The sequence below is a fragment of the Lepeophtheirus salmonis genome, chromosome 6 (genome assembly GCF_016086655.4).
Source record: "Lepeophtheirus salmonis chromosome 6, UVic_Lsal_1.4, whole genome shotgun sequence".
Lineage (NCBI taxonomy): Eukaryota > Metazoa > Arthropoda > Copepoda > Siphonostomatoida > Caligidae > Lepeophtheirus > Lepeophtheirus salmonis.
This window is the reverse complement of record NC_052136.2, coordinates 44,744,866-44,769,480: the sequence shown is the minus strand read 5'-3', so window position 1 is coordinate 44,769,480 and position 24,615 is coordinate 44,744,866. Positions and strand designations below refer to the sequence as shown.

The 24,615-nt window shown below is 31.3% G+C and overlaps 1 protein-coding gene across 1 annotated transcript; it reads right to left on the bottom strand.

Annotated features, from left to right (window-relative positions):
- Window positions 1-13,398: 13,398 nt before the first annotated feature.
- LOC121120056 (uncharacterized) lies at window positions 13,399-14,489 on the bottom strand. Its single transcript, XM_040714901.1, has 2 exons — window positions 13,662-14,489; window positions 13,399-13,521 (listed from the first exon to the last, which is right to left on the bottom strand). The coding sequence occupies exons 1-2, from the start codon at window positions 14,487-14,489 to the stop codon at window positions 13,399-13,401; spliced, it is 951 nt and encodes a 316-aa protein (XP_040570835.1).
- Window positions 14,490-24,615: the final 10,126 nt, after the last annotated feature.

The window sequence follows — 24,615 nt, the reverse complement described above, 5'->3', positions numbered from 1 at the left end:
GAAGCACCACAACGCCAAGTATTAGTTTAGTCATAATTCTATTATTAATAACTAAATAATAGAGCCCATGATAATAACAATTTATTAACTATATTAATCCTGGGGGAGGGATTTCATACCTAATAACTACATTTAGTAGTCATATAATGGATTACTCGCCCCATTCATATTCCAAGAAGTACTCATAATACAATACAAATGAATAGAAACAATGAGTTTTCTTCATCAAAATCATTTTTAATTGCATAGTTAAAGTATAAAAATTCCTCACTTTCTTAATAAATTTAAATTGTATGATCAATATTTGCAAGTAGCAAACCATTAAAGATGTAAAATATTTTCAAACTATCATACAAATGTCAAATATTGTATTTATGAATAAGTAGATTTAGCCAAAATGTTTCAGCAAAAGTAATGTTTTTGTGTAATTGCTATATGCAATTGGACGAATAAGTAACTCATTCAGTGAGGCGTTTGAAGATGTAATATTACAGAACTTCATTGAATATGCTATTTAAGCAAAGTTATTCCCTTTTACCCACTCTATTCTTGTTATCTGTGATTGATTAATCATTCACCCTTAACATAATAGATTAATTATTGCACACTTAATATAATTATGGTCGTATAGAAGCAATATTTTTGCTGATATCAGTACTAAAATTTAGTTTATCGAACTTAAAAAATTAAATTATTTTACTCAATATTGTTAGTGATAAAACTATAACGGATTAAAGGGCATACTTTGTCCCAAATCTGGACTTGATTAGAAGTATAGAAAAATCAGATATAGTAATCACTTTTAAGGATATAGGTTCAAAATTTCAAGTAGTATTTTAAGGATTTAGGATAATCAAGGGCTAAGTGAAGTTTTTCATAAGAAATAAATATTCTCAAATTTTTTATAAGGCAACAAAATTCCATTTACATATCCCGGTCATTTTTACTAAAAATGATCCAGGTAAGTAGACGCAAAATATTTGTCAACTTGTTAGCCATTTCTGGTGAGACACCTTCCCAATTAGTCTCTGCACATCTTACGTCAAGTGACAGATCACAAAAAACGACCCCATGCATTTTGATTCCAAGTCACTGTGACTTTATGTCTGCCTCATATTGCTATGAACATTGTTGGAATGAATTACAACATTTTCCATTTAGAATATGTAATGTCTCAGGTTTTAACCTTTCTATCTGGAAATCAAAAACGATAAGTAAAACAGTTACAAGTATGAAAGGAGTTGAAACCATTATCTTGGTATATGGACTGGAAGATTTTGTTTATTTGGCTGAATTATTAGGGGAAGTGTATGATTCCAGGATTGAAGTTGAGGTATTCATTGATAACAAGTCCCTGGCTGACAGTATTAAATCAACAAAGTTGACGGAAGAAAAAGGGATACGAGTTTATATTTCAAAGATTCAGCAACTTTTTGAATTAAAACTAATTCGAAGAATTACAGGAATACCAACAGAAAAAAATTATTGCTGATGTGCTGACAAAGCGAGAAGTAACCGAGACACATTCTTACTTTGATGATTACGAGACGATTATTTAGACGTGACATCATTAAAAAAAATGTTAAAATTATGTTAACTATTATATTTTAATTTTTACTCCTTTGATATTTACAGTTGACTCCTCAAGAGGGTGCAAGGGGTTTTGTTGTCATTTGTTATGAATATATGTATATTGAGAAGAATTTCAGATGTAACACGTGTAAAGCATGAATAAAGGTGCATATGACTCGTTGCAGACTCGTAGTGAGTGAGGGATTTCAAAAAACGGACTTCCGATGGAGTCTTTGGAGCAGAATCCTCACAAAATAAAATACTAGTAGCCTGGGACAGTTCATAAGGAATTCCATACTACACATGCACACTTCTTCATTAATTAATACCAATCCAGAAATCGGGCTTGTAATCTCCAGAATTATGTCATTTTGCACTTTAAATCTTCCCCTTCTTTTTCTCTCTCTTTCTATAAGCTATGGCGTGCAAATATATGGACTTCTCTTAACAGATCTATTCAAAAATGAGTTTGTCCTTGAAATATTGCCGTAGCCTTATCTCAAATTGACAACGATGTAGAGTGCTTTTAGCGAAGTTCTTTTTTAAAATTTAAAGTTCATATTTTCAGCTATCCAGTGAGATACTTTTAAACATTTTGAATATATTCGTCTTGAAGCTATGTGCCTGCAAATAAAAGGTATATATTTTCGACTTAAACATTGATAACTACAACAAAAAGCATAATACAGACATTTTAAAAATAGTTTCGAAATTTGGGCTTTAAAATATATTCAGATAATGTATTTCTATCTTCAACACCAAGCGCATACAAAAGCTTTGAACCTTAAAAATAGCCAAAAATAGAAAAAAATGTATGGGCTTTTTCTGAAAGCCTCAAGGCTAGTAGAAAAAATAAGGCCATATTTGGAATCAAGAGATTATATTTCATTAAATTGAGACATGCTGTTCTAATGCTTAAAAAAAAGTGTGATTTAGTTAAATAGTGTTATCAGGTTTCTCTGTTATAGTAAGCCCTCAAATTGAAAACCAATTAATTTTTTTATGTCACTTAGTACATGTAACTAAACAACGTTGATGCTTTTATCAGCCTTTGTTTCTCATGTTTGGATGTATTCTACTTCTCTTACACAAACAATGCTCACAGTTCCAGTTATATATGTACTCATACTTCGATATTCTATTGTATATATAAATATACTTTGACTTTTGTTTCGTTGAAAGAAACAAAAAACAGAAAGACAAAGCCCTAAAAAGGTTTTGTTTGTATATATTCTATCTCTACTTGTAATTTTTTTGTAATGGCTTTAACGTAATAAAACCATTTAAAGAATAATAATAAGAACAATAAAAACAGAGATGCCCCCCCCCACACACACTTTATTGATATTTTTCTTTTCGAAAAGAAATTATTCACATGGATAAATATAATTACATAGTTAAAACATATAATACATAGATACAAAATAATTAGTTTATTTCTGTGGATGAATGTACATGACCGTCAACAAAAAATCAAGTTATAATATTTTTCACAAAACTGAGCCTGGATTACAATAGTATCTTTCAACAAATTTTTGTTCATTTTTATCAAGAAAATACTTTGATGAATCGTTACAGGGAGCCAAAAATAGCAATTTTAGTAGGAAAAATTCATTGTCGCAATGAAAAAATTAAAAATTGAGAATATTTTATTTGAAATACGATATTGGCACCAAATTAAGTTTCATAAATCAAATGAACATTCTAAACTATAGTTTACACATTTTGAAATAGTAACATATCCAAAAAACAAAAAAGGTAACAAAGCTTATAATATACCCATGAAATTATGGACACTATGTATATATTAAGTTATAATTTATTCTAATACATCTACTATATATACATATATGTATATGTATTTATTTGCAAAAACACAGATATGACCCGACCAAATTATTGATAAATATATAAGTCAAGGTTTAAACTTGTTAGAGAAGACTAAATTAAATATATTCGTCAAAGTAGATTTTTTTAAGGAACACAAACATTAATTTTTAATTTTTTTTTATTTCTAAAACAAAATGTTCTATAAAATAAAATTTAGAAGAAATATGATTAAACAAAATGTAACTCTCCCAAACAAATAAATGTAACTTATAATTACATTGCGAGTTACATCTAAGATGAAAATATTGCGCTATTTATTTAATTTTTTAAAGAATTAATTAAGATTACGACTCAATTACCCAGGAATTATCATGAAGAATCCCTTCATGAATTAGAGATAAATGTGGTTCCCGTATCAGATGACAATATTATCTCTACAGGAAAGACTCTTCCATAAAAACGAATTGGAAAATTCAAACTATCTTCATTTCTTAATGTTAACTTATCTGATCAATTATTCTCTCTTTAAACTCTATCAACTTAAACGGCTCTGCATTGTTATGTGGTATTTTAGAAACAAAGACAGAGAAGAAGAAAGAGAGAAAAAGAAAAAAGATTTGCTCCGAGGACATCCTTAAATGTCCGTTTTTTTGGAATCCCACACTCACTACGGATATGCAACGAGTGTCCTCTTGTCTCCATGAAGCTAGAAATAATGTATTTAGAAAGTTTGAGGCATGAGACTAAATGTTTTAACAAATTGTTTAATATATCTTTTGATTTTTTCTTTTTTCTCTCTTTGTTTTTATCTCTTGTAGTTGGGGCATACGAATACTTATGGACTTTTATTATGAGATCAACTCAAGAATGAGGTTTTTCTTGAAATATTGTCGTGGCTTTATCCTAAATTGACAACGATATAGAGTGTTTTTGGAGAGGCTGTTTTTTAAAATTAAAGTTCATACTTTAAGCTATCGAATGCATTATTTTGAAACTTTTTTGAATCTATTTGTCTTGAAGCTATTTGCCTCTGAATAAAAAGTACCTATTTTCCACTTTCAACAAAGATAATTTAAATTAAAAGTATGATGAGGACATTTTAAAAATGGTTTGGAAATGTTTTAACATTTGGCCTTAAAATATATTAATATAATTTATCCCTATCTTCAACACTGCTTTGAAATTTAAAAATAGCCAAAAATAACAAAAAAATGTATGGGCTTTTTCTGAAGGCCACGAGCCTATGAGAGAAAAAAAGGGGCCATATTTGGAATTAGGGGATCAAATTGTAATAAGTTGAGCATATGCTGTTCTTGTACATAAAAAAGTGTGACTTTGTTGGGTAGTGTAATCAATATATTAAATATACAACGTCATGGTAATTTCCATATTAATAGTGATTCCCTTGTGCAGTACTTAGTGCTAGAGTGATCAACGTTCTAATCTGTTTAATAAACTACTAAAATCCCAACATATGCCAAAAAAAACAAAAAAATACCCATTGCCATTATGTTGCGTACTATGCTTATTTATAGAATTAGGAAAGTAATAAATTATTTTTCAAAGACAACATTGGGCCAAATTAAGTCAAATATATAAAACGGAGATTTTATTCTACAGTTAACACTCTTGGGTATTTCAATTCCTCCCAGAAATTTGTATTCAATGCTTTCAATTTACCCTAATATCTCTTTGAAATATTGCCTGTTATTTTATAAATATAAAAGATTGAACTTTTGTATAGATGATTAGTATATTTTTCATAAAAATAAATAGTTTTTTTTTAAACTAAACCCTGACATGTAGGATACATTGAAAACATAAATTGCTGCTAAGATTAAAAGATATACGGTTAACTGTGATTTTAACCAGTAACGTTAAACATATTATTTAACTGAAATATCCACTCAATTTGAAGTCCATACGAAAAATAACAGCCAAAAATAAAAAAAACTAAGAGCTTGAGAATGGGTATCATTGAGTACAAGATGAATTAAATTATTACTGCGTAAAAGGGACATAAATAATAAGCATATACTTTTTAGAGTAGTTAATTCACATTTACATGAATATCGGGGGTGTATGCAGGGTGGAAGCTGTAGTTCCCTCCCCAATTTCAAAAATTGCACCTGAAATTGCATAGTCGTGTTTCTAGAATACTTATCACATGGACAACTATGTTAATTGAACACACGTTCCATGGAACGCCGTTCAATTTTGCGTTCCGTTCGCAAACCTTCAATATAAATCTTCAATGTAAATCATATAAATATTTTCATATAAGAAACAATAATGTGGTCGTATTAATGAAGTATTGAAGGCGGGTACAAGTGTAACAAAATCATAGTTTTCTGTTTGTTTGTGTTATTGGTCCCTGATGTATACGTTTATATGTTAAGATTTGAATTAAATATAAACACAGATTTAAGGAATTATTGAGATATATCCGCTTTGATATTCGTTCCACAAGATCACAAAGACTTCAAAACGACAAGTTCGCCTTGATTTCAATGGTATGGGATCGATTTGTCGAAAATTGTAAGTCATCATACAGGCCAGGTGAAAATATTACCATTGATGAGCAGCTATTCCCAACAAAAGCTAGATATCCCAATATATGACTAAAAATCCTGATAAATTTGGTATAAAACTTTGGTTAGCAGTTGAGGCATCGTCCAAATACTTGGTAAATGAATTTTCTTACTATTGAAAAGATTCTCAAAAACCAGCAAATAAATCTTTATCAGAATATGTCGTAATAAAGCTAATGGAACCATATTTGGGTAAAGGGAGGAATGTTACAACAGATAATTTCTTTACGTCATTGTCTCTTGCAAATAAACTTCAGAAAAATAGGATGACTATTTTAGGAACTATGAATTGTGCTCGGAAAGAAATACCTCCTAAACTAAAAGCTACCAAACAAGCACTATTTTCAAGCTTAATCTTTGTAAATAGTTGCAAAACTTTGACTTCTTATCAAGGGAAAAAAAACAAAAGTGTTTTAATTTTGAGCTCTGTTCACAAAAGTGTTAAAATTTTAGATGTACAAAAAAGGTTACCAGAATCAATCCAGTATTATAATGAAACTAAGTATGTAGTTGATATTCTAGATCAAATGGCAAGACTTTATTCCACCAAAATGCCTTTTCACCGATGGCCTTTACAAGTTTTTTATAATATTTTGGATTTTGCTGGTATAAATGCTGTTATCTTGTACAGTGAAGTGACTGGAAAGAAAATAACTCATCGCCAGCTGTTGATTTTTTTGGACATCCTTGCACAATAAAAGGTGGAAGCAGAATGGATAGTTCAAAAAATCTATGTTTATATTAATACTAGAAATGTACACGATTCTTATCTAGAGAAGTTTATTCATGTTTGAACTTGCTTGAGCCTGTTCATACACAATTGTAGAACAAACATATTATTTGAAATGATTGGGTATCAAATATGATACCCACGTCTGTCTAGGTAGTGTTTACTGTACCAACGAAACGAATACTAATTTTAATTTATAATTTAGTTTTTTGTGCTTAATAAAACGAATTAGGAGAATTCATAAACTTATAAACAAATACAATCAAGAAGTTTCTCATAATATTTCATTGAATCCCAAATGGGTATCAAAAATGATACCCTCGTCGTTCTAGTGTTAAAAGGAAGCTCAAAAAGAGAAGAAGAATTTATGATCGAAACCGTTATTCTTATACACGCTCTTGTAATTGAGACTTTTAGGAAACATAGAGACATTAAAGGTTATTTTCTTTAAGTAGGTAGCAGTGGTTCTCAAACTTTATACATTGTGTATAGTTTAAAATTTTGATTAACCTTTTTTTAAACTCCCCTCACCACTTTAAACTTAAACATTTTTTTAAGTACGTTAAATACGCTCAATTCATTGAAATAGCCTTTGAGTATGTTTATTAACAAACTGATGACGTTAAAAATAAATATTTTGGCAATTTCGACCATATTGGCAGTCTCTAAAAGTAATAAGAAAATGTAATTGACTGAAAAAAAGTCAATTTAAAATATTCAGCCCCTCTTTTATATTTATTTATTAACCCCAATCGAATAACTTTCTTCTTGTAAAAAAATAAAATCATTCAAATGGTTTTTACAACCACTTGGCACTCTCCTTCCTTTCAATTTAAGCTGGAAAGAGTATCATCGAAGGATGAAAAAAGTAATAACAATAAAATAAAAACCAGTTCAATGATGAGTAAGGAGGTAAAGTTTAAAAAAAAGAGGAATTGACACATAGAAAATTTGATTTTAATTTATTCAAATCAAAAATTTCTTATGCAGAGTTGTGATCAATGACAGAATACAGGAATATACGTTAGGGTGAGGCTGATGTACAAAATTTTTAAAAGTAAGCTTAGACATTTTTGTTATAATGTATTGACTTAATGAGCAAATTTGTAAAATTGTATAAAAATACTAACGGTAGTACTAGTATAATATAAGGGGTGGTGATTGGAAAATTTAGGAATAATGTACAAGGTGTGCAAGCCATATATCCTATCCCTTTGGCAATCTTTCATCGGTAAACGCAGGCACATAGGAAGCTGGTTTTTTTTTGTTATACATCCTGCATAATAGGGAAAAAATTGAATCAATTGACGAATTTGTTGTACAAAATATTTCGAAAAAGCATTCGGAAACATTTTGGAAGCCCTGCCGGGAGCGACAACATAACAATTGCTCGAACTTTGGGAGTTGGTGAGGTTAGGAGGGAATTTGAGGCCTCTAAAGATCTTGGCTCCCTGGCACACCTTGAAAAAAGTCTTAATTTGCTCTAAAACAATGTTGTCGACTTTATCTATTTTCATCATTTTTTTTGTTGTGGGCCTGATCGAACAAAAACCAAACAACCACCTGATCACCACCAAAAATGAATTTATTATTTGGATCAAGAAGGAATTCCAGGATTTACCAAGGGACTAAACGGCGAAGGTCTGCTCAAAATTTCGACCACGTATAGAGACTGTAATATTGTCTGTTGGTGATTTTATTAAATAAAATAAATCAGAATCCATCAAGGTTTCAGAATCTGTTTTTTTTTTTTTTTAATCTGATAACTTGTAAGAAAAGAAAGTATGTTAGAAAAAAAAGCTCCTACTCACAGCACAGATAACTTGCGCACCTTGTATATTACAACTTATTTCTCTAAAACAATTCAAAGATTCACAAATCATTTTCTATTGGATATAGAGGTTCATAGTAAATCGAATCCCTCAATCCAACAACCTCCAGCTTCAACCATAGCCTTGAAAATGGTACAGATTTTGATGATAATCTTCTTGCCCATGATTACCGCTACTTCGAAAATAGAAACAATTAAGGAATCAAAAGTATTAGGCGAATGTTTATTGAATTATCTCTCAAATTCAGAATTGGCGATGAATGAGACCACTTCTTCATTCATTTCAATTGTATATTCCATTAATTTATAATTAGGTATTTGCACAAAACAGCCATAAGTCCTCCTTGCACTTTTTTCCAACCCATCAGACGCCTTCAAAGCGTTGGCAACAGCGTAATTGAGCTTTTTAATCTCAATAATTTACATGGGTGTGCACCCAGCACGGAGGTACACAATAATGTCTACATTACGCTCAATTCCTAGGACATCTCAAGGATTTTGTATTTTTTCTTATACAGTACTTTCATATGGTGTTACACTCCGTTTTTCATGAGCACATTCACATGTAGCTACTCATTCAATACTTAGACGTTCTCTCCACAAGAATAGAAAAAGAAAATAATAGCAGCTATTACAAACAAATAAACTTTGCTTTATTAATGTAGATATTAATATTTACACGGAGCACAACCCCATCAAATTCTGGTAAAAGTGATGAAAACATTAAAAATGAGTTTATGAGTTTTTAAATGTACTTTATCATTTTTTAGGTTAAATATTGACTTTATATCAAACAAAATTGTTAAAAAGTATAAATAATTTTTGTGAAAAAATTAACAATTATTACAAAAAAAGAATGGACAAAAGTATCAAAAATTTTATTTATTTGGTTATGCTTAATTTTTGTGTAAATAATGTGTCTGTTTTTATAAACAGTATTTGAGGGGCAAATTTTAAATTAATTTCTCTTAAATTTTTTAATCTTTATTAAAAATTAAACTTAATTGATTAATGTTATCTTGTCTTGTCTCACTACTATAGTGTTACATAGAATTGATATATTGAACCATGGCATACAGCGCTAGTACGTTATAAACTAATTGTCCTATTGATTGTGTAAGCCCTACAAATTTCTGTGCTAAAAAAATGTACTTTATAAAGCAAAGTTCGAATGAAAATGATACTTTATAATGTTACCAAATTTCTGAGCAAATCTTCTCACACCACCCTTCACAAAAATCATCCCAGCATTAAAGACATTTTTGTTTTATATTTTAAGTCGAAAAAGTATTTAAATTTATCGAAACACCGATACTAAATACTGATATCGTCACATCACTAGTTAATGGAAAGTTATGTGTGAAAAATTGGGAAATATCTTGATCTAAATTTTAGCTTGTAAAAATATGGATAGAGAAGATACAGAAAAAGAAAAGACAGTCACAGTATAACGATTTAATCATTCCAATAGGGTTATTCTAGGTCTTAAATAAACTAAAATATATATAATCCGCAAGGTGGTGTGACAGTGCGTAGGGAGTGGGATTTATCATATTTTTTTCAAAGTGCTCTCACTGTCAGTAACCTACACCTATATTATATAATTAAAGAATATTATCCTTTGAGCTATAATATTTTGCTGCAAGACTACTAAATACACTACACTCTATGTCGCTGTAAATAAACAATGCTTATCTCTCATTTTTTCTTCCTTTGAGGATATTGTTTTTAAGCATCATTTAATCCATTCACCTAACTCAGCTGTGTAGAAAAAACAAACCAGTAGAGTTCATGTTGAATATTCCAAACTTGTTGTTTAAACCAGGTACACCCAATCTCTTTTTATAGCAGCTGAACTCTTATATCCGAGTTTTTTCTATTATAGTACTCGTTCTTTAAAAAAAAAGGAAAGCGTTATTTATCAAAATTTAAGAACTTGTTGGGCACCATGCAGCCCCACCCTAATATACATAAATGAAAAAATACATACATTTAAAAAATTAAATACGATTCTTTGTTGTTTCTATTGTAAAAGCATTTCTTTCACCTCTCACAAAAAAAGAGAAGGAGCTGCAATGAGATACTTTGAAAAGAAACAATTTATATTTATATACGAGTCATATAAAGAAGTGAATATTTAAAACCTGTAAAATGTGTCACATTCCTGAATTAAAAAAAAAAAGAATCTTGAAGAGAAGAAGTATTTTTTTATTTTTGTAAGAGTCTTGAAATATATCAATTTAATTTTTTGAGCTTTTCTTCTTGACGTATTTATTTTTGCTATGATTTTGAAATGGTTACAACTTTATATGATTTTTTTAAGGTTGTAATTATTTGAAGATGAATCAATTTTGAGTAAGATTTTTTTTTACTATATATACTTATAAACAAAATGAAAAATCCCTTATATACATTTGTAAAACAAATTGTGTATGATGCTTCTTCTTAATATAAAGTGGTAAATTATGTTTGGATGATATTTCTGAATGTATTCAGTATAAATTTTAAATATTAAAAATGAATCAATTAGGGGGCAATGATGGACATTTATTTTAAGAACAAAATATTGTTTATCTACAAGGCTCTTAACCAGTAAGTTCTTCAGATTTTGAGAAGGAAAAGGGATAATATGTGTAGCAATGAACCCTGATTTTGATTTCAAATACTTTCTTGGGGGTTTTTAAACAACACAATAAAAAAAAATAACCTGTATTATAAAGCAAATTTGGCTTGTCTGCTTGTTTGTTTGATTGATTGTCTGCAGAAGACTCATTTTTAACAATATAGCTATAGCTCAGCGTTTCATACTAAAAAAGAAAAGAACAGGGGATTACATATATATTAGGGTTGTAAATCCGAAGTATTTTTTAGTGTGCAAGTTTTTTTGTTGTTGACACCCTGAACAATATTTTTTAATTCTTCTTATTTGGCAGTTAGATGTCCTCTCCTCAATAATTGTGGTATAATTCTAAGTATTGCATAACTACCTGGTTTTGTTTATGTATTGCTACGGTGATGTAGTAAAGGTTTGTTATAAGGGTAGAAAATTCACATATGCGTTGGAGGGGTTGGATCATGGATTATAGATGTAACCTTCACAAATGATTATATGTTTCCTCATTTATCATTATGGGTAGTTTCTAATGTCGGACCATAAATATAACATCCAAGGATATAATTGTTTATTATGAAAACAAGAGAGATTGTACGAGAGTTGAATAAAACCTCTCCCGAGCGTTTTTTTCCTTTTAGAGGCAAGGACGGGCCTAGTTCACAACACAAATTAATCAGTGGACTGTAATTCTAATTTTATTTAAGACGACCACTTTCCACCTTCAAACACACACAACAAACGAGTAATATATATATATATATAGGAGCGTAACTCGCTCGTGTACATGATAAGAAAAAACGACAACAATATCAAAAGGGCACATATTAAAAAAAAGGAATATAAATGATACAGGGAAACACCAATATAACAAATCAATTGTTACGATTTCGCTCTCCATACTCCCCACCATGAGCACCCTCAGGGGATCACATATTTTCAGACGGTAACACCAAAGCTAACTTGATTGTAGGGCGTTGATAAACTTTTCCATTTGAATGCTTCACTTTGGGTGTTCGAATCAAACCATCAGAACCAGGCTAGATATTAATAATACGGCCCACAGGCGATTCATGACTTCCCTGAATTTCATCGATTACAACTAGTAATCGACGACCTTCAAATTTCTCCGAGTGTCTTTCCATTTTTGACCCCGTTGGAGATCGAGTATATACTCAGACATCCATTTTTTACGAAATCTTTTTAAACTAACAGTAAGTTTCCTTCATCTTGAACTAGGAGAATAAAGGCTGTCAACAAAGCGATCCGGAAGGCTTGTGATGTTGAAACCAGTGATGAGCATTGACAGAGTGATTGCATCTTCAGAAGCATTTGGAGACAAAATAACCAAAGGGCGGCTAGTAAGTAAAGACTCGATCTCCATTAATGCAGTATTTAGTTGTTCGACGGTCATATGTGCATTTCCAAATTGACAACGAAGAATATTTTTTATTTTTTGTTAATTTTACCATTGTTTCCCTTGCACCTCCAAGATGAGGTGCTCTAGGTGGGATAAATTTCCACGCAATCTCTCGAGAAAATAACCATTTGGCAAGAACGTATTTTTCTTACAGTAAAAACTTAGCTAAAATATTAGCAGATCCAATAAAATTGCGTCCATAATTGTTGCAAATGACGCTGGGCGTTCCTCTTCGTCTCACTAACTCACTAGCGTTGACGAATTCTTCAGTACTCAATGATTTTGCAAGCTCGAGATGCACAGCTCTAGTTGAAAGGTGAGTAAATAAACAAATATAAGACTTTTCTTGTTTTGTTTTTCTTTTTGAAGTATAAATATTGATCAGACCTGCATAGTTAATTCCAGTTTGTGAAAAAGGAAGCCCCACATCTACCCTTGCGACAGGTAAATCACCCATTTTTCTAAGGAGACGGATTGGCTAAAGAATGTTGACATCTAACACATTTGCGTATTATTGAATTGACTAATTGTCTCTTTCGAACAATCCAATAACGAGACTGGAGTGATGCTAAAGTTGTAGCAAGACCAGAGTGAAGTAATCTTGCATGTTCATGCTCAATAAGAAGAACAGCAAAACGTTATAGATTTGAAACTAACATCGGACGTCGGGTATAGGATGGTAACATTTCAATGTTATTAAGGCGACCTCCAACCCTTATTAATTGATCATGAGTATCCGAGACTTTATCTAACCTTGCAAGACTATCCTTCTAAGATAACAAATCAACTTGATTTAAACTCTTGAATTGATTGTCAAATGGGAATATCTGGAACAATAAGTTTATCAATAGATTTCTTTTTTTCATAGTCTATTTCATTATTTTCTTCGCCAGTAATGGCGTAGCTCTTTCTCCAATCTTCTTCTTTTAAACTAAGCTAGTGAGGTCCATAGAACCATAAATCATTTATTACAAATTGAGCGGCCGACAATCCACGGCATCCACTGTCGCAGGATTATGTACTCCAGAGACATGACTCCAACATGATGGGCATATAATATCTTAAATGATCTGTACCCAATTGGTAATGTAGATTTTCCAATTCGATGCCTCACTTTGAATCCAATGAAAAACAACAGCAGACTCTGTCCATGCACGAACTCTGGAAATTTTAATTGGAGTTATTTGGTAAAAATGTTCAATCAGGTGAGCACATAAAAGTGCAGCCTCTAATTCCATGCGTGGAATTGTGATTTCTTTGAGTGGTCTGACTCTAGTACGTAATGTGAGAAAACCAACTTTGATAGACTCATCACTAAGAACAAATCTGACATAAAGCACTGCACTCCACCCTTTGGATGAAGCATCTCCAAAAACACACAACTTAGCATCTTTATAATTAAAATTGGGTTTCATGACACATCTAGGAACTGAAAAGGATTTAAGAAGTCTTAATTTACGTTTCCATTGTAACCATCTCTCAGACTGATCACTTGGCAACAAGTCATCCCATTTTATCTTCCAATTCCATGTTTCTTGAAAGATGAGCTTAGCTATGAAGAGAACAGGTGCAAATCTACCTTCAGGATCAAAATATCTCGAAGATTCAGATAACACACCCCTTTTCGTTAGTGATTTTGAATCCTCGTTAAAATCCATAAACAGGTAAATACTATCTTCCTTTGGATTCCAAGAATAACCGAGAGTCTTAGTTTCATCAAATAATAGAGTTATATCTTTGTTATTGAGTAATTCATTAGGAAGATGTGAAATCACTTCCGGAATTTTGCTGCACCACTTCAGTAGTTGAAACGGACAATAAGAATTTAACATAATAAGTTGATCCACGATTTTTTTTGCTTCGATAATGTCACTTGTTCCAGTGACCAAGTCATCCACGTACATATCGTTATCAATAACATTCACTGCAGTTTGATATTATAGTTTGAATATCTGAGCATTCATTTTGACAGCAGATATATACGAATGAGCAGCACTTGCCGTTTCAAAAACCTGCCTCGTATGGTGACACTCTTTGATCGGGCCATTTATTTTTAGTCTAAAAAAAATAACGCAGATGATCTTGTTGTCTTTTTGGAACATATGCTTGATTTTACATTTTGTTATGTCAGCCACAATAGCTAAAGACCGAAAGCTCCACCGGTATAAAATGTCTATAAGATCAAGTTGTATCTTTGGACCTATATAAAGCTGATCATTAAGCGATTTACCATGATTCCCTTTAATTGATGCGTCAAAAAAAATCCGTAATTTAGTTGAAGTAGACGTTTCTTTTATCACACCATGATGTGGTTAATAACAAACCATATTATCTTTGATTGCTATTTCATCATACAGTATTACTTTAGTGAAACCCAAATCAAAATTACTTTGCATAGCATTCCGATATGCATTTCCAAACTTAGCCCTCCTACTTTAGTTTATTGAAACGTTTTAGAGCGAGTGCTTTTGACTCCCACATGTCCAAAAAGTCATCCATCAAAGGTAAAGGAGCCTCGATGTGACCATTGTCTGTCATTCTAACCTTAGAACGAAAAACTTCCTCAGCCTTCGAATCATTTTTTGATGTATGTTTCTTATTAGAGGTACCAATTTCTTCAAGTTTCCAAAATTTTGAACAATTAGAAACTTCTAGTTTGATAGATGTATGAGATACACAAGCATAATGACAGTTAAATGGGAGACTAACATTCCCAATAATAACCCCTCCGAGTTTCGTAAGTTTTGTAAACGGTTCATTGTGTTTCCCAATTCTATCTGTTATAAATGGGAAAAATCGATTGATTATATTAGCTCCTATCAATATTTCTATTTTTCCTGGTAGATCTACAGAATCAGCTAAATGTTAAAGAGATAATACAATTTTCGGAGTATAACGAGTATTTAGAAATATGATTAACTTCAAAGGCTTCGATTAGAACTGATTTTCCCGTACAAGTCTGTAATCTGACACTGTTTAGAAAATACTTTTTAATCGGACACTCCATATCAGCAACATTACTAATAGACATTTCTGCCGGGATCCCCTTAACTTATGATACTTGACCACCCTAGACGTTACTATACTTATCTGAGATCTAGGATCGAATAATACACGAACCTCTTCACTACGATCATTGCCTAGAATATGTGTTCTTGCAGTCGTTAATAAAGTTGATTTAATGGTAGAATTATGCCCAACATTATATCTTGAACATAAAGGAACAAGTTCTGTTTCTTTTTATGTTCTTCGAAGAAGGGTAGGGTGTCTACCATTAAACTTTTGGCATGAATTAATTGACAAACATTCACTTAGACGATGACCCATTTTCAAACAGTTAAAACAAACATTGAGATTCTTGACTTGTAATTGAGGGGCATTTTAAGTTTTCTTCTTGAACAACACACAACCATCGAGTGAATGTTGTTCTATACAATTATTAGGCCACTGATACAAATTTATTATACTTTTAAGACAACCATTTTCATGATTTGCAATGTTCAATCAATTTTCATTGAATTGCGAGTTTCTGCAACCTCAGCTGTAATTCTAACGTGCAATAGGAATTTTTCTATTGTGATCAAATCTTGATCTTGAATTTCACTAACAATTCTTTCCCATCTATCCCTAAAGAGGCCAGAAACTTTACTTTTTAGAAGAGGAGTGACAAATATTCTTACATTAGGAACTTCCAAATCTTTATTATTCGCCTTTAAAGCAATTATTTTACCGTGGAAATGATAAAGATCATTGGCATTATTTTTAATTTGATTTAGATCCACAAATCTATGGACCGACTTGGATATCACACTCCGACTAAGCCAAAAATATCTTTTAATATTTTGATAACCTCGTCATAGCTTTCCTTTGTCACAGGAAGAAATGAAATTTTTAAAGTCGTACCCTGGAGTGCGGATTTCAAAAAAGTAAACTTCGTTATAGTATTGGTATTATAATTATCAACATTTGCTATGAAAGTCTCCCTCATGACGCAAAATTCATCATTTCCCCGTCAAACTTCGGGCATTCCAATTTGGATACACGTAACATGGGGAGGGGCTCATTAGTTTCTATTTTGGTCTTTTCAATGGGTGAGGAAAAACCCTAGAAGCTCCTTCTGATATTTTATTTCTGTTTTCAAGTTATTGATCTTCAATTCTCTTGCAAAATTTAGAGAAGCCTTGATAGTCTTTCTGTGCCGTTTTTGCAGCTCCCGAATTTCCCGGGGGTGTTTACTATAAAGATCTTGATCGCCATTGGTGTCGAACTCGGGGTAGAATTTCATTGATTGTTCAATTTCCAGACAAATACATTCATCCCAATCTTCGATTCTCTTTAAGTCAGGTGATACATCCTTTAATTCATCAGTCAGCTCTTGAAGAGACTCTTCAAAATAACACCGTATGCTCTCGAAGCAGTGCAATACTGATTTTAAATGGTGGGATCTTATATTTAAAACACATATATTAAATAGTAATATATGTATCACACCGCATGGTTACACTAACGATCTCAGCTGATGTTGTCCTACGTTATGGGCAATTAAAAATCTATCAACCCCTAAAGATCCGGTTCGAAAGACCATGAATAAAACCTCTCCTGAGCGTTTTTTTTTCCTTTTAGAGACAATTTTATTAAAGGAGATCACATGCCACCTTCATACACACACAAAGAACAAGCGATATATATATATAGGAGCGTAAGTCGCTCGTGTACATCATAAGAAAAAACGACAACAATATCAAAAGGAGACATTTTAAAAAAAGGAATACAAATTATACATGGAAACACCAATATAACGAATCAAATGTTACGACTTTGCTATCCAAGAGTAATAGACTTGGAGAGGAGTCATCATTGGAGAAAGGGATGGAGTGAATTGGACTCACAACAGGCTATAAGGTCGGCGATTTAGCGACAAAATGGAAAAAATAAACCTAGATTGGAAATCCTACAAAGTGAAGCAGGAAAATTTATCCATTTACAAAAACTTAAGGAAACTAATCTCAATGCATTTTAGTAATGCTACCCTTTTTTGACAAGGCAGAAAGAATTTGTGAATGAAGGGGGACTGGGTCAAATTTAAACACTCGTGCTATAGGGGTTAATGATATAAGTAATTCACTTGTTGAGGAAGTATTCAGTTAATTCAAAAAAATTTAAACCTGGGCCTAATGGCTTAGCCCCTATTATTTAAAAAAATAAATGAGATGAATGCTATAACATGATAGCGTTTACAGTTAAGTTATCACTTAAATTTTCCTATATTCCTAAGATATGGAGCGAAGCTGGGGTGGGGAAATTTTCTTACCAAAACCCAGTTAAAAGTGATTATATACATCCAAAAGCATAAAGACCAATCACCTTAGCGAACTTAATAGTTGAAGGATTAAAAAGAGCCGTGTAATAGCATATCGAATCGTTGAAGCTAAAAGTACAATTAACTAATCCGTTTGGTTTCCGAAGGGGAATAGGTCAAGTGGTTGAATAGGTAGAAAGCACCGTTTTAATAAGAAGCCTGTTATAATTTTTTCTTCGACATCGAGGGAGCATTCGACAACCTTCCTTATTGTGCTATCGAATTTTATCACCATTTGTATGGAACTGCGCCATTCAGCAAATTATTCATCCTAGGCCGACCCCATCACTTACTATTGGGTTGCAGATGATATAGCCTTAGTGATAACTGGGATTGATCTGACTTCAATGGCTAATATATTGCAAAAGTGAATCAGCGAGATGAATTGTTGTATATCTCAAGTTTAGTAGGTCAAAGACAAAGGGGATATTATGTACCTGGGACGTAAACTGAGTTTTCCTGAGATCAAAATAAATGAAACAGCGATAGAGTGGGTGAATCAATACAAATAAATAATACCTTGGTGTTATAATTGACCGACGAATTTAAGCTTTTTTAAGCATTGCGAGGTCTTGTTGAATGGAAAAACGTTCAAGTTGTCCAGTGGTTTTTCATACTTGTAGTATGACTACTATAGATTGTCAATTAAAAAAAAAAGAGGAACTTTTGCTAGACAGCAAGAAAGGATATTGGCAGATTGAAAGGTTCTTTAAACATGTCATGGGTAAATGGTCATTACAATAATACGGTCAATGAATATGTGCATGGACTAGCTCAAATGGGATGTAAAATGACTGAAAAATCTACATCTGGTCCCACTGATCATAGTAAACACTTAGAAAAAAATTAATTATGTCTAGCTCAACAAATTGGCTTGGTGATCCAAGTTGTCGGCAAACAGACTACTTTTTTCCTTGTCTGCGTGAGGGATGGAACATATATACAGAGAGAAGAACATCTATTAAAAAGGTTTTAAGTTATGTGTCTGGTCAAATTCCCTTGAAGAAACATATAGAGGATGGGGCTGGGTGGAGGATGACTCATGCAGTTGTGTGGAGATGAACCAGAATATCCTGCACGTCTAATAACGAGATGTGATGCTCTAGAAAGGGCAAGGAGAAATATATGGTTTTTAGTCTAGATCTGCTATGTAACAAGAGAAATATTATATTTTTATTGATAGAAGTATTGCCATTGGTCGGATTGGTGATGTTTTTAAAGAAGTCTGTGGTTTCGACAGTAATCTTAAACTGTCGTGAAATGACATTATGTGTGTTGACTTTTACTTAGAGAGGTTTCATTTTCATTGTGTGCTTATCTTTGTGTTTCATTTATTTTTTTAGTTGGAAAGTGGTGTTTGTTTTAAATCTTCTATATAAGTGTTCCCTTTGGGATTTTATTTTATTTGTAACAATATGATGATTGCACTTTGATATGAAATATACCTCAACTTCTGGGGTGTTTGCTAAACGCACGTGCTGCTGCATTAAATTGGAGTTTCCGTTACATAGGGGCTGCTTTATTGTCCTATATGCTCCAAGGGTAAGAATTGAAAAAAAAACTACCTGTGAGTGAGAGTAACAGATTTGATTCTTGTGAATAAAGAGAATCATCACTAGAAATTAAAATCGTATGTATTTTTCGCATGTTAAAAGAATAACCAAAAATAAACATGGTAGCCCTGAAAATTTGAAGAATCTTTTGGAGGAGAGCAGCTTAGATGTCACGACCATTACATTAGAACAGCTACTTGCAGCTGTGACGAAAGATGAGAAGAAATAAACTAGGACTTTGGGAAAGAGATAATAGATGTTTATCCTCAATACTATTTTATGTTCGACAAACAATTACAATTTTAACTCCGCAAGTACTAAATCACTAATCAATAACAGATTGGAAAATAAGGAAAGATTACGCTATTTCTTGTTCTACAATGTATAAACAACTGTTTTTGTAAGTTAAAAATGAATATTACCTACAGTGCTCTCTCAAAAAATAGTTACTGGAGTTCAAATCTGGCGAGTTTGGTAACCACAGATAATCATTTTGATACAGTTTGAAGGTTTTTTTAGACTTTTAAGGAGATGGATAGCAATGTAGTGCTATCTTGGTTTTCATGGACACTGTTAGAAGATACTCCTTTTCAGTGCCTAGTTATGCATCCCAAGTTTGCTCATAAAGTTGAGAATGATCTGCTGGTACATGTTTCTGTTACTGGCAAACATAGTCATAGGGATGTCACCCTTGGTCTCTAAAGAACACTTTAAATTGCCAAAAATTCCTGCTTCCTATCACATCTTGGACTATATTTAGCTCTGTCAATCATGCCAGTGACTTTAAATTATTTCACAATAGGTTAAACTGTTGTCTTTGGGTATTTTTGGAAGATCAATTTTCCTATTTGGAGATTGCCTCGTGCAGGACAATTCACAGATATATTTTTATTTTTAAGCCTCATCTGTCTTATAATAATATGTCACTTTCATACAATCTTTCATTTGATGCAAAATTTTGGATCTCTAGTCATTAAAAAACAAAGATGCAGACTTTTGAAGCTAAACTCAATTTATATTAGAAACATTTTAATAAGTATCCCAAACAATATAAATTAGTAATGTATTATTACTTAATCAAAATTGACTCAATTTAAATTTTACATCCTGTAGACTCTTAATAGGAACTTAAATATTCCTTAGACTCTTGGGGCATTAAAAAGTGCATTAATAAAAATCGAAATAGCTTACACATAGGAAAATCTCCTCTTAAATAAATTTATTTTCAAGCAATTCAGAAACTAAAAGATCCAAGGTACTGCTTCACAACCTAATGAAAGCTCAATGTTTGTATAAGAAAAGCTTAGTAAATATCATCTACTTAAAGAAAGATGAGTGGATATATTTACATACTTCCTGGATTAAAAAAAAAGTCTACAATCACAAATGTTTCTCTAGTATAAAGATGACCAAAATTGAATAAATGTTAGGAAATCTTTATTTTATAAATTCAGTATGAGTGTGACTCTACCACCTCAGTTTTTCATCATGTTTCGTTACGACAACATACCTCCTCCGTCTTCTTTTAATCAGGAACAAAAACATTGTACCCTCTTGTGTAATTTATGCAATTAAAATGGTAAGATAGACTTGGCGTTTTTGCCTAAAGCGGTTGGTTTCACTACTATAGTAGTAATAAAAAAAAATGAGAAAACAAGTAAATAAGATTTTGAGAACCCATTGACAATGAATTTCTGGACGTGTAATAAAAATATAGCTAATTACAGAATTTAAACATATCCCAAACGTGTTCAATTGACAGGATCGATTGCAAAGTTAAAGTGAATAGTTAATTAGCAATATTTGAGTTTAGACATTAGCCATTATTAATGACTTAAAAAATGGCTCGAAAAAAAATCAAAATAAATACATACACTACATAATTAAGAAGCAAGGGAAAAAGCCTCACGATAAGAAATATATACTTTATATACGTACATAAAACTAAACTTTAAAAAAACGTATAAACTTTTGGTTTCTTATACTTTATAAAAGAAATCTTTTATTTTTATGTTTTTTATCATGAAGTATTTATTAGTAGTGAAAAAGAGGCTTTTTTTCTTTAAGTCATTCTTAACAAATTTATACCTTTTTTGGTATGGTTGTATGTTAGTTATTGTTGTTTTTAATAGAACAACAAAAAATCAGGAAAGATTTATTGCTATAAGGGTTTTATGTAATATAAATGTACATGTACATACATACATACCAAGTATTTGACACAAAAGGTCTTGCTAACGTTCTACGTTCTTATATATTTATGTAATTTCTAGATAGTTTGAAAGAGTTGTAAGACATTCACATACTCTCTTTAAATGTTGTATTTTTGATAAAAGAATCTCTTATTAAGGGCAATACAAATAAACTACTTAAAACAATGGCTAAATCATCAATAACATTTCCTTTGGGAGAAAAAATCATGCTGATACTTTAATGGTATTGTATTTATATAAAAAGATCTAATTAAAATCTGATCTATACATAGGATTGAGTCATTTTTTGTTGAATAGTCACTGGATAATTGTGAAATCTGTTGGAATCCCGGTGAGCATTGGAAAGAATGTCATAAAAATTTAGAACACATTTTTATATATATTGGATCAATCTCTGTCAACATCATTGCTTTTATTGTATCATGCAACCTTTCCTCTAATAAGAAACCGAAAAAAAGCTCCAAATCAATTTTAATTAGCCAAACAAGTATAAATAAGTTTTATAACCCCATTTCTATTCATTTCTGAAGTACTGCCAGACAATCATAGTAATATTATTCCTCTACAATTATTAAAACAAATTAAATATATATTTCATAATATTAAAATCTGGTACTGTATTATAATATTACTTATATATATTATAATAAACCCGTAGCTATACATTTTTTCGTATATGATAGACAAAATTTATTCATAGATATATTAACGACAAGGGAACAAACATAAATTGTATTCCTGTCATCTTAGAAACGGAGCATAAGTATTGTGTTCGTTATAACTTACTACTATATGTATTCATCAAAAATAATAAATTATGATATAGCCATGACGTATCAAGTGACATAGAATAACTTAGAACTGACAACAAATACTTTTGGTATTTTCTTGTTAGCGAAGTAACGCCGTGATGTAAGTATGTACCCGTTATTAGCCGAAGTAATTAGGAGTCGGCTATCCGACAATTTTCCTTTAATAATATAGAACAATACTCCCCCAAGAAGCCTCATTATTAATCTCCGTTTTTCATGAGCACACACATAGGATTAATAATATTATAAGAGTTTGAGAAAAAAAAATTATATGTCAGATGAGGGATGAGTACTTTTAGTATTTAGAACGCTTATTAAGAAAAACAAACAAAATTCAAGTTACATACCGACCGGTTCAAATCTTAACAAATACTGTAAATAAATATGATTAATGATATACAACCAGAGACCAATAACTAAAAGAAACATAAACAGTGCTCTTTATAAATACCTATATTATTTTGTTAATATATAAAATATTTATATGATTTGCATCAAAGAACACTATAATCAGTGCAACCTGTATACACGATTAATGCTAACTATATGCTCAGTCCTGCAATATTTCATAATATGTCTTTATTGATATTTCATGGATCAAAATAAATTTATGAAATACATCAGGGAGAACTATATACTCTGCATCCGGAGACTCGTTTTTATATATTCCAAAAAACTTGGTTTATTAATATAGATTTTTCATTTATTATTATCTTCTTTTTCTAGATTAGGGAAAACACAATTGATTTCTCTACTCTGCGGGGATTTGTAAAATATTATCTGAAAAAGTATTAATATTTAAAAAACACAGAATCCTGTGTCCTCTCTAAAATAAACCAACAAATATTTGAGTCAAAGTTCAAAAACCATTTTTGTGATCATCTTAAAAACCCCAACTTACCAAACTTTACACTTGAAATGGACTATGATATGATTCTGTTTTTTAAAGTTGTTTAGCTAAAGCCATACACCTTATCGTTTGTAGTTGAGCTTCTAATTAAAATGCGTCTAAATTCATATTCCCTCAATTCCCAGATCTGCCTTAGTTCTAAGCAGTATCAAAAGTCATGTGTCGGCGTTTTTCTTCGATTAAAGACGTTGCATTCTTCTTTCCTTTCTGTAAAGTACAGCCTAAAGGCGGCGCTAAACTGTTTGTATGTCTGCTTTGAATTTAGAAGAGGGTCAACAAATGACGTCAGGTATATTTTTTTAGGTTTGTAGACTTTTGTCGGTGCTATTTAATGTGTAGGTGAGGTCAAAAAGCGGATTCCTCTTTCTCACTTCTACTTTCATATTATATTTTGAACAATGTACAAGGTCAATGTCCAGGTTATAATTTTATAACCAAAATGTCTCATTTTGTGACATTTCTTCGTAGAAAATTGGAAATTGACGTTTGATGAAAAAAATTCTAATTTTTTAGAAAGTGACTGATATTTTAGTTAAACATCAATATTAACTTATATCTAAACAAATTTCCAGAAAATGTCTACAAGCTTTATTATATCTACATATTCAATAGTCTTCTTGCTTTTCTTTGCGCCTAAAAAAAAAATCAGGTAAGTTATACCGATTATTTATAGTGACCTATAATATATTTGTTTTAAATAAATTTAGGAAATGTTTTTAATTCTATAGTTGTTTTTTAATACGCCAGTCACTTTTTTATTTCAATTAAACGCCTTCAAATCTCCTTGAACTCCAAAAAACAATTTTTGTGTTTTGAGTATAGAATATGCCCGGATTTACCCCCGACTTAGCCTGACCAGGTTCAAAAGAGGCACACATGGAAAGTTACAGCCTTCAAGGCCCAACCCTGTGAGCATCCATAAAAGACCGTCACACTCACACAGAAACTGTATTAAATATTAACAGATAATTTATATAAGTATTGTAGAAAATACTCCTCTTTGGAATAGATATGGTTTTAACCATTGGTAAAAAAAAAGACACTCAACAAACTGATGGGCATCATTACGTATCAAGAGAAACTTTCATTGTAATAATTAAATAAATTGATTAAGTAATTTTTAATATCATTATTTCTTAATAGTCCACCTTCATTTATCAAAAAAAAATCCCTCTTTGAGTCT